General features: G+C 34.5%; 1 protein-coding gene across 1 annotated transcript in view; it reads right to left on the reverse strand.

The window, feature by feature from the left end:
- The window catches only part of VPS13B (vacuolar protein sorting 13 homolog B), a 752,846-nt gene that overhangs the window by 256,759 nt on the left and 483,455 nt on the right, over positions 1-12,632 (reverse strand). The window contains exons 32-33 of the mRNA XM_045560402.1: positions 9,453-9,579; positions 6,141-6,284 (exon numbers count right to left, since the gene is read on the reverse strand). Coding sequence (XP_045416358.1) covers positions 6,141-6,284; positions 9,453-9,579 — 271 coding nt within the window. The remainder of the gene's footprint in view (positions 1-6,140; positions 6,285-9,452; positions 9,580-12,632) is intronic.

A 12,632-nucleotide genomic window follows, 5' to 3' on the forward strand; every position in this document is an offset into this window, starting at 1 on the left:
TTGCCTAGTTACAAGTAGTCTATCTATGTTCCTCTGAAAGAAAACAAAATACTCATCATAGCAACAGCAACAGGAGGTCACCACATGCACATCGTCCAAAAGTCCCATCTCCTTTCCTAAATACAGAAATACGTAACTTCTGATCTGGTCTTTTCCGTTGATGCCTACCTCAAGATAGATGAGAACATCAACATACTCAGTCCAGTCTCAGGTCCCCCTTTCAAACCCCATTTCTACCCACATATGTTCTCAGGATATTCCTTTTCTCTGCATTCCTCACCTCACGTAAAATTCTACTCCAAAAAACATCTGTTACTATACCAACACACACCAAAAGTCCTTTTCCCTCTTCTTTATCTTCAAGTTCTATTTCCAATTATTTCTAGCAATCCTTAGGTTTGTCAGGAATGTCCTGCAAGACTTTTTCACCTTTTACTAAAAAGTAACAATTTCCATTCCTAAAATGAAGCACAACTCCAAAGCAAATGGTCATAAGTTAAAACACTAATAATACTACTAAAAACAATCTCTACTACCACTCCATATGGCATATACTCAATCACAGTTCATAGCAAAAAAAAGCCTAATGAATTATATTTTATTTTATAACAAATTTAAAAAATATCCAAGTAAATTATATTAGCTGGACATAGCAAATCCTATTATAATATTTTTATACTATTATAATTTTTATATAGTAATTCAAAATACTTAATATTTTAGGATGATAGAATAAAGATACTGGCCAATTTATTAATTTATATTCATAGAAGAACACTACCTTCTTGACACCCTATTTTTCTCTGATATTCTTTACATCAATCTCAAAAGTCACAAGCTTTCCTCATATGGCTCTTTTGTGCCAAGTGTACAGCAGGTCTAGAGAACTAACAGTCCAAAATGGAGAAGGCAGAAAAAGGATTTTAGGGAAAATGACTCGGGGGGGGGGGGGGGGGCGGGGGGGGGGAAGGGGAAACAGAGGTGATGTTATTTGATAAGTTTCACAGTGTGAAAAATTAAACTGCTAGGCATTATGTAGAGCCTCTGGTGGGAATGGGGTGTGGGGTAGGGAAGTAAGAAGACACAGACATTATTTTTAACAAACTGAGCAAATAATAAATGTGGCAATTATTAACTCAAGAAAAAACAAAAAAGTATAAACACAGGAAATATAAACACACAAAATTACTTCACTAAGCAATGAACAATATTTACATAATCTTTATAATGAAAACAATTCTACTGACAAATAAAAAATATGATATAAGAATACTGGGAAGATGAATGCACAGAAGGGAAGTACAAAAGAGATGGAACCCTTACTGACAACAAATAGCAAGTGAATAAAGTAATAGTGAATCAATAGATGGTAGTCTATTCAAGTTATTCAGATACATGGAGGTAAATACCAGATGAAACATCTTATAGAGTTGAAAGTGGCTGACTATGGGGCAGGATGAGATGAGGGTATAGGGGACTGATGCTATTTTGATTTATTTCATTAGCAATAGTTGATTGATAAAATTCATGTATTAATTTGATAAAAATAAAACCACATTATAAAAAATAAACTAATACCTACGTTTATATTATTGGGCCTTTATGGGACCAAGACCAGATTGTAAGAAGGTAAAGAATCTTCTGAAGGGTAAACCAATTGTGTCAATCACCATAGCCCTGCTAAACATTGGGAAAGAAATCAAGGCTGAGGAGTACAGCTGTATTTTGGGAGAAAACTTTGAATTACACATTTGGCTTTGACTGTTAAGGTATCTAGGGTGTTGATTCTCAACTATGTAAATGGAAGGGAACTAAGACGTAACAATCTCAAATGATGTGCCTGTCATACTAGTCCTAAAGAGCCACATGCTGTCATGGAGACATGAACTATAGAATGGGAAGGGGAACTATGGCATCAATACAGTGTCAGATGGTGGGCTTAGAACAGATGTGACATTTACTGGTAATTCATAAAGTCCCTTCTAGAGTCCTAATAAATGGAATTCTCATTAGTAATCCATCATTCTTATGAAATAGTAGTTATTTATAATGTCAGGATACACATTTTTAACACATATTCCTTCCTCTATTCTCCCAATAACTCAGCCAGGTTCAATTTGCCTATCTTGGTTAAATTAAAAAGCTTCTGCACAGCCAAGGGAATAATTAACAGAGCAAATAGACAACCTATACAATGGGAGAAAATATTTGCAAGCTGTACATCCGATAAAGGACTAATAACCAGAATCTACAAAGAACTCAAGCAAATCAGCAAGAAACAAAATCAAACAACCTCATTAAAAAGTGGGCAAAAGATATGAACAGAGGCTTCTTATAAGAAGATAGACAAATGGCCAATAAACATATGAAAAAATGCTCAGTGTCACTAATCATCAGAGAAATGCAAATCAAAACCACAATGAAATATCACCTTACCCCAGTTAGAACTGTCTTTATTAAAAAGTCCAAAAACAATAGATGCTGGTGTGGATGCAGAGAGAAAGGAACACTTACACACTGTTGGTGGGACTGCAAATTAATACAACCCCTATGGAAAAAACAGTATAGAGAGTCCTCAAAGAACTAAAAAGTAGAGCTACCATTTGATCTAGCAATCCCACTAATGAGTATTTACCCAAAGGAAAAGAAGTCATTTCATCAAACAGAAACCTGTACCCGAATGTTTATTGCAGCACAATTCACAATTGCAAAGATGTGGAATCAACCCAAATGCCCATAAATTCATGAATGGATTAACAAAATGTGGTATATGTATACCATGGGATACTTACTACTCAACCATGAAGAAGGATGACTTAATGCCTTTTGCAACAATTTGGGTAGAACTAGAGACCATTATCCTAAGTGAAGTATCCAAAGAATGGGCAAAAAAAAAAAAATACCACATGTACTCACTATTAAATTGGAACTAACTGATGAGCACACATGTGCACAGACGGAAGTATAACTCAATGGAAAACAACTGTGGGGTATGGGATGGGGAAGAGGGGACAGGGAAAAACCTACCTAACAGGTACAATGAACACTATCTAAGTGACAGGCACACGTATAACCATGACTCAAGCATTATAAAATGTGATCCATGTAACCAAAACTATATGTACTCCAGTAATACTTTGAAATAAAAAAATGATATTAAAACAATGACAAATTTGAGGAAGGATATTTAAAATTAAAATATACAATCCCAACAAAGACCACAAATATTCCTTGCTTTGCCCTTGGGCAAGCAAGAAACATTAAAGTCTATTTTATATCCCCCAAATAAAAAAGAGACATGCTGAAAATACCAGTGCTCAGTGCTTATAACCCAAGTCAGTTTATACTCTTGTTAGATCAGTCCAAATTCTGAAGGCTACAAAAATTCACTTGTTACAGCAATGAAAAACAAAAATCCACTTCAGGACAAAGTTATTCAAGATGAAAGGAAGGTTTATTTTCAGTGAAAGAATTGCCTGCTGTCAGATGATTCCTTGCTAATGTTTTTAATTCTCAAAAAGAATTTTTAAAGAAATTGTGGTAATGTGCTTGATAAGACCACACTAATCAATTACCCCTTTCAAAATATAACCCAGCTTATTGCAAAGTATTCTATGTAACTACAATGTCTTCATATTCTTAGACTATCAGATGTGAGTTCTTCCAGTGCATTGAAGGTCTTTTCTAAAATACTGAAATTTTCAGATATATCACACCAGGGTTGGGGATAGGGCCAGACTATCCTCCCCATTATAGTCTGTATTTTTCTTTTTAATTGTGGTAAATACACATAACACAAAATTTACGATTTTAGCCATTTTAAAATGTACATACAGTCTGTAGTGTTACTATGATCTTTCTTTTTTTTTTTTTTTGAGACAGAGTCTCGCTCTGTTGCCCTGGCTAGAGTGCCATGGTGTCAGTCTAGCTCACAGCAACCTTAAACTCCTGGGCTTAAGCGATCCTTCTGTCTCAGCCTCCCAAGTAGCTGGGACTACAGGCATGCGCCACCATGCCCAGCTAATCTTTTTTCTGTATATAATTTTAGCTGTCCAGATCATTTCTTTCTATTTTTGGTAGAGACGGGGTCTCGCTCTTGCTCAGGCTGGCCTTGAACTCCTGACCTTGAGCGATCCACCCGCCTTGGCCTCCCAGAGTGCTAGGATTACAGGTGTGAGCCACCGCACCCAGCCCTGTTACTACATTCTCTAAGAAGAAACAAAGAGCCACAGATACGTTTTAAAACAGCAAAAACCCAAAGCCTAGCTAGTTTATGGAACTGTGAGTAATGACTCAACATTCAGGGAAGAGTTGTGGGTAATCTGAATATTCTTTTATTTACTGAAATCTGATCCTACTAATAGGTATTAAAAGTATTTAGGTAAATAATTAACAACCAATGCTAAACTGTATGAATTCCTAAGACAATCAGGAATCTATGAGTTAGATTTCTTTGAGAGATTCATAAAATAGGCACAAATAATACAGAAATGTAAAATACTCTTTTCCAACTGAAGTTGCTTCATGGACTTCATTGAAAATGCATGGGGAAATATTTTTTAATCTGTTTATTTTCATTTCATATAATTATATTTTCATGGATCACCTAAAGTATATTGGGAAAAAGTCAATATTTTGAAGAATATACAGCTAAAGTCCTTTTAAAATATTAATAGATACTGAATAAACAGAAATCACGGGTAGTAAAAGACGATCAAGTTAGAACATCTCCATTTATAAAAGTTAAAAGCTTTATCAAATTTAAATAATTTTTTTAAAAATAAAGAAGATAGAATACTATGTTACATTATACAATCTCTGGCAAAATGGAAAGACCACTAACTTGAAAGACCTAAATTCAAATCTCAGAGGCATCATTTTTTAGTTATGTGTGCATATAGATTTCAGGCAGGTCATTTACCCTCAAGCCTCAACATCCCCATCTGTGAAATGTACATAATGCCTATATCTACTTCACAGGGTTATAATAACATGCTTTAAGATATGTGAGTTAACTCACATGAAAATGCCTAGCCACATTGCCTGGCATCAAATGGCTCTCAGTGAATATCACTTTTTTTTTTTTTTTTTTAGACAGAGTCTCGCTCTTTTGCCCTGGCTAGAGTGCCATGGCATCAGTCTAGCTCACAGCAACCTCAAACTCCTGGGCTTAAGCAATCCTTTCTGCCTCAGCCTCTCGAGTAGCTGGGACTACAGACATGTGCCACCATGCCCGGCTAATTTTTTTCTATATATATTTTTAGCTGTCCAAATCATTTCTTTCTATTTTTAGTAGAGACGAGGTCTTGCTCTTGCTCAGGCTGGTCCTAAACTCCTGACCTCGAGCGATCCTCCCGCCTCCGCCTCCCACAGTGATAGGATTACAGGCGTGAGCCACCTCACCTGGCCTGGTTCTTTACCTATTTTCTTAATAAATAGAACTTAGAGCCTTCTGTATAAATCATGGCAAAAACAAAACATCTTTTTCATACATAAACAATTTCTTCACCTGAATTTTTATAAAAGATTTATTCTAAGTACAGATATGATTAGAGATACGTGGAAACAAAAAGCAAAGAAAACATATCTTGAGAAGAATCTAACAAGCAGCTTTCTTTGTTTCATGCTGTGGTTACAATACAGGCTTTCCAATGAACACCGGATCAAAATTAAAATTCTAGGCAGGCATTCAACTTTTATGATTGTGTCCATTCTTCACTGAGCATGGGAAACAAATGCTTTACAAGTTATTTATTGAAGATATTCCCATAGTACTATTACAAAGTTCACTTCCTAAAGAGGCCCTATCATTGCAAGGTATCTGAGTAAATGAAAGCTATACCAGGATTCTCACAGCATACTTTAGAAATATCAGCACAGTGATAAAATCAGGTTGTTAACGGAGGCTTTTCTGAGGTCAGTAAGCAATTTTGCAAAGGTGCATGATAAAAAAGAGGAACAGAGACCAAAAAAATTTCAAAAATAAAAAATATCAATCCAAAATGATTTGTGACCATAATTTCAATAAACTTAAACAGAGTAATTCACAAAAAGCATTTAGTTTAATTATAGTTTTCCTATTTGAGAATGTAAAGTTGGCACAAATGCAATAAGCCTAATCAAAATCAGGTAATAGTTACCTCTGTGGCCTTGGTTGATGGTTCCAGTCCAGTCATATTTGCTACTATTAACTGATGTAAGAGTTGAACTTGAGCCACACTTAGGAAGAAGTCCAGGTTTGTGGTTATATTCACTTCCAAGGAATGGCCACACACTAAAATCTCCTGAAGGGAAAAAATGGTTAACTATAGATAAAGAAACATAATAGCCTTCAGATGATAATTTATCATTCTTACTTATTTGACCTTTACTACTTTGATTAAGCCTCCTGGGATTCAAGTTCATACAATAATGAGAATAGCAAAAATGGGCACTGCCAGTTGACATAGTTTAATGGATACATTTAATAAATATTTATGAGTGTTTGCTATATGTAAGGCCTCATGGTAAACACAGGGCAACTAACTAGTAAGAATTTTTTACCTTCTTATACCCATTTGACTTTTTCATACCTCAAACTATTATTGTTTTAATATGTAAGCAAGGATGTAATTCTGTAGCATAATCTTACTCATTAATTCAAACCAACAAATATTTACTGAACATCTTCTAAGTACCAGGCACTAAATTAGAGTACTAAGAATATCATAAAGAATAAGGTTGGCCTTGAATTCAGGGCAACCTGCTCTTGAGGAGGTTATAATCTAGTGGGGCAGACAGATGTAAACAGGCAATTGTAGGCAGGCAATTATAATCACCAAGTACTACAGTATGAGTATTTTCCAAAGGATACACTCAAAATGATTTATAACAAAACACAGTGCTAGAGCCAAAGATAGCTAGACTAATTAATTTCACTTCTTCAAACTGCTAAAATCTTGGCAGCATTAGGTAGATTGTCCACTACATAACTGGTGCTGTTCTGCATAACTGAGTCACTTGAATATTTATCATTCAAAAACTATTCAAAGGAAAACAAAACACAAAAAACCAATCCAGAAACTTCTCTTAATAAGTAGAAGTCCTGCCTCTTGTCATGAAGTTCATGTGGACAACGTTCAAATGCTTGGAAATGTTCAACAGACCTTCTCCTTATTAGTGTCATCCAGTGGAATGGATTTAAGGAGACTATGACTGGTCCAAATACAAACTAGACAGCTTAAAGCAGCTTTTAATGAAGCCATAAAGAATATCAAGTATGAGTTGAGTATCCTTTTTTTTGTTAAATAATTATTTCCTCCCCAAGTTCCCTGTATTCATTCATCATAGTTCAAATTCTTATTTTGTTCCTCAAGTAATAATGAAAAAGAAAAAAGTGTACCAGAAGTTTTTTTTTTTTTTTAAATAGTCACTATAACATTACCCAAGGGGATAAAAATCTGTACTAAAAATATCTTACTTCTATTAGTGGCATATATCCTGTGAAAACTTGCAAATTAATGATCTTGTATTAGTAGATTAAATAGTATGAATTCGGCCAGGCGCGGTGGCTCACGCCTGTAATCCTAGCCCTCTGGGAGGCAGAGGCAGGTGGATCGCTCGAGGTCAGGAGTTTGAGACCAGCCTGAGCGAGACCCCATCTCTACTAAAAATAGAAAGAAATTATCTGGCCAACTAAAAATATATATAGAAAAAATTAGCCAGGCATGGTGGCGCATGCCTGTAGTCCCAGCTACTCGGGAGGCTGAGGCAGTAGGATCGCTTAAGCCCAGGAGTTTGAGGTTGCTGTGAGCTAGGCTGATGCCATGGCACTCACTCTAGCCCGGGCAACAAAGCGAGAGTCTGTCTCAAAAAAAAAAAAAACAAAATGAATTCAATTGGGAGAATCAAGCAGCATTAGCTGTATTAACTATAAAAACAAGCAGTATTAACTATAAAAATAAGAACAATTTCAATTTTCACAGAATTTTAGTTTTTCAGATTCCTCTTATAACTGTTATCAATTTAAACCTTAAAACAATCTGGAGGGTAACTAGGGTACTCTATATGAAGCAACTAAGGTATGTATAAGGAAATTGATGGAACAAAGAATTTAAGTGAATGGCTTAAGATGACATCCTTTAGTACAAAGCAGAGCTTGGCCTTGAACTATGTTTTCTGATCTCCAGCTTCATGACTCTTTCTTTCACCTGGGATTGGGGAACTTTCTAATAATGCTTTCAAATTAGAAGATGAGTTAATTAAAAAAGGATAATATTTTAATAACACTTTAATATATTCTTACTTTTATTTCTGATTTTGATGATGATAAGTATTTGGGAATCCAAGTAAATAGTATTTTCAGAAAAAAAAAGCCCTTAATAATTCAAAATGATCATGCTATTCAATTTTTGTGAGCTAAATACACATAGGAAATAGAAGCAATTCTATTTGTGAGTCTTAATATTTCATAGCATCATTAGTATGAAAAAAGGCTATCCTATAAGGAGTTTCATGTATTCTAAACCTATTTTATTACTAAGTAACTAAGATATTAGTAGATTTACTTAACCTTTATATACCTTTTGTGGATATACAAGAAACCTCCCCTAACCTCACATTCCATAGATTATTATAAACATCAAATCAGATAATATATATAAAAATATTGCTTTTTAAAAATTCAGAGAAGGAATTAAGATTTTATGAGCTTGGATTAATATACTAATCTATACCTAATTTTTCTGAACTTTTCATATCAACTGGCTATAATTCTGTGAATGAACAAAAAGTTTACAATGTGCTTAGTATAAAAATTTCTATGAAGAATTTTTAAATCATGTTAAATCACATTATTACTACATTTCTATCCTAGGCATGGAGGCAGCATGCCATAGCGATCAGAATGGAAACTTGGATACACCAATTAACATGGTCAAGTTCCTTAACATCTTTTGACCCCAATTTCCTCATCTAATAAAATATGGACACTAACAATATCTATCTCATAAGGATATTGCGAAGACTACATAAGGTAATCTGTGTAGAACTCACTCTGTATGGTAATCTAGGTGAGAACTCTTTATTAGCACAGTATGACTGCTATTTTCATTAGAGGTTGTAGAAATTAAGAATATAGAGGCTGGACCAGAGCAGAGACTCTGCTCTGCTACTTACTACTTGTGAAAATTTGGGTCATTTAGCCCAAATTAGCTCCTCTATGCCTCAGTTTCCTTATCTATAAAATGGGAATAGTAGGAGTAGCTAATAGGATTATTATTAGGATTAAAGAAGTTATCACACAGAAAACAATAACTTAGTACTAGAAAGTGCTCAATAAATATTAGCTATGATGGTAAATATTGTTATTAACGAGCTAATCCGATGTCCTATGAAATTGTGAAAATACCTAACATACAAAGAGGAGCTATTCCATTATGTAGACTAAAATGAAATCTAAATTATGTTCTAACCTCAGTATGCGTATTTTCTGGAGAAATTATTTTGGTGAAAATGATGGCAGGTGCTCCAGTTATTCGAACAGAAAAATCCGTCAAAATGGGAGTCAAAATTGCTCTCCTTTCTTGATGCCGTCTAATGCTAAAAGATAAAGTAAATGATTAATAGCCATTACACTTTTTTCAAGGATAATTTTCATTAAATTTGTGTAAGTCTTTGTACTATAAACATGTATGGCAAAATTACATTATTTTGAGAGTGCCTATTTGTGTATTTTATAGTCATAGTTTCATAACTTCAGTTGGTAAGATTTATATAAGATAAAAAAAATCCTGAGAAATTCAAATATAATTAAGCAATTTCATATTAGTATCATTCCAGGACTTTTCAACATAATACTTTTTCTGTTTTTAATTTTTTTTGTTCTTTCAAATAGTTTTTTTTTTTTATTTCAGCTCATCATGGGGGTACATAAGTTCAGGTTATATACATTGACCATGTCCCGCCCATCCCCCTGAGTCAGAGCCTGAAGCGTGTCCATTCTCCAGACAGTGCGCCTGGCACTCACCATGTAGTCATACCTCCATCCCCTCCCCCCATCCCCCACCTCCCCGGGTCAGCACCTTCAAGCATGACCATTCCCCAGACGGTGCGCAATGCACTCATCATTTTCAAACAGTTTTATATCTCTTTTGTTACCAGCAATAATCTTACTATTTTTGGAATAATTTTTAATTTCCTATTTTTAATATTTCTGACCTTCTATTTGACAACTACCATCTTTCCAATCTCATTAGGTTCACAAATATACCCTCTAAATCTTTGAACTCTTTTTTAAGGTCTGACAACCACCTGAATTCATGAATTACTACTGCCTTTATGGTCTGTTAAATGGCTTTTGTGTCTGATACAGAATGCTTCCTCAAAACAACCCTGTGTGAGCAGTAAAGACCATTACTAGTCCCACATTACCAATAAGGAAATGAAGTTCAAGGACTGGGCAAGGCCATTCAATGGAAAGGAAGATTCCAGAATTAGATCTGGAGGGCAAGTTGACACCAAAACACCTTTTCACCTCAATTTTAATTCTTCTTTACACATTCTCACCTTTGATCAGTTATTTAGCACAATATTTTTACTTGACATTCAAAATTGCTAATAATTTCAAGGGAAGTACTGTATACATGGTAAAACATGAAACGGGAAAACATTGAGAAACCAAAGCTGTGCTGGTACAGATCTTCAAGTCTACCACCTATATTCTTAGTTTTCATTTTATAAAATAATACACTTATATGTTTTGCTAGCAAGCCAGATCTCAATTTTTCCTTCAAAACATTAACTTAATATTCCTTATAAAATATCCTTATTATTCCCTTATATCATAAAATGATAAAGCTGAAATGAGAGAATTGGCATAAATTATCTCATGAAAAAGCCTACTTAAAATTGAATTCTTTCTACATCCCTTTTTTATCAGAGTCGTTTGGAGACTACTGTTATAATATCTTTTGTTAAACTTGTACCGGGCAGACCTTCATATCGTGTCTGCCAAAAAAGCAAATTGGATCATGTGGTTCTATGACACATAAGTATTGAATTTCAAGAAAGTCAATTTTAAAGAATTAAGAGATCTGGTGAGTAGAGAGTAACAGGAAGAAGTATTAAAATCTGTGAATATAGAGGAAGGGTTGAGATCCTGAGAGACACCATAATTATAGCCTAATAGCTCAAATTCCATAAAATGACCAATGTGAGAAACAATGTAACATCTGATGTGCTCTCACAGGGGAGTGTTAAAATATATGATGTATTAAAAATACCTTAAAATGGAAAAGATGGCAGGGAACCAAATAAGAGCAAACATTAAATAAGTACTGATGGGGAAAAAAAAGAGCTTATCTATATCATACATTTTTCCCCATTATGTGAAGATCTATAACTATAGAAGTAAAAAGAAAATTTAAGTAAGTCAATAGTCCTACAAAACTATATTTTTCTGGTATACAGTATTAACTTTTCTTTTATGGTATCTCTGGTAAATATCTGAGATAATGGTAAACATTTTTTTTAAAATCATTAAAAGTTTTTATATTAACAGATTCAAATATTTTCAAGCATGAATTCAAAAGAAAGAAAGAAAACAAATACTGAAGAAATGACTATAATCAAGAATTAAATTCTGCCAACATTTTACTAGATAATAGTCTCTGGTTCAAAATTAAAAAGAGGGAACTAAATAAAACCCAAAGTATTAATTGAGGTTGTTAATGACCTCAGGATCTTAGCACTTTAAATACATCGAGGAAATAGATTTTTAATAGCTATATTGAGACAAGGCAAGGATTTGTAAATGAGTTGCCTACCTAGATCTGGGGCCCTTGAAGGGCCAAAGAAGCCCATCAGAAACAGGGAAGAACAAGGAAGTTTACCTGTCTTGGAAAGAGAACTTATTGAAAAAAAAAAAAAAAAACAGAGATCTCCCTGGAAACTTAAAATAATGGGAAATCTTCCATGTGTGTTAGGTGGCTCTAATTTATATTACCTATGTGAATCAGGAATACCCATTCTGAGTTATTTACATATAAGTAACATCAGAACTTTGATAACCCTGGGGTATCTGTCAGAAACAGATACAAAACCTCTCTAGAAAAAAATGTCCTCAATGACAAAAAGAATTTCCAGGAACAAAGACTACTGAAGATAAACTCCTAATTATAGACTGTTTTATATACCCCCCAACATTTTTTATTAGCTAGAAGAGAATTAGACCCCATTTTCAAATGTACTATCAAGAACTTTTGATAATGGAATTACCACATGTGAACAATAAAATACATTTGCTTAAAATTATTAAAGGCATATAGGGTGTAATAAAAAACATGAGAAAAAAAAGCAAGGCACTATCAGAAAAGGCAAAACAGGCTTGAAGAACAACCAAATAGGCCGGGTGGCTCACGCCTGTAATCCTAGCACTCTGGGTGGCCGAGGAGGGTGGATCACTAGAGGTCAGGAGTTCGAGACCAGCCTGAGCCAGAGTGAGACCCCGTCTCTACTAAAAAATAGAAAGAAATAATCTGGACAGCTAAAAAAAATATACAGAAAAAATTAGCCGGGCATGGTGGTGCATGCCTGTAGTCCCAGCTACTCGGGAGGCTGAAGCAGTAGGATTGCTTAAGCCCAGGAGTTTGAGG

The sequence above is a fragment of the Lemur catta genome, chromosome 9 (assembly GCF_020740605.2).
Source record: "Lemur catta isolate mLemCat1 chromosome 9, mLemCat1.pri, whole genome shotgun sequence".
Taxonomy (NCBI): Eukaryota; Metazoa; Chordata; class Mammalia; order Primates; family Lemuridae; genus Lemur; species Lemur catta.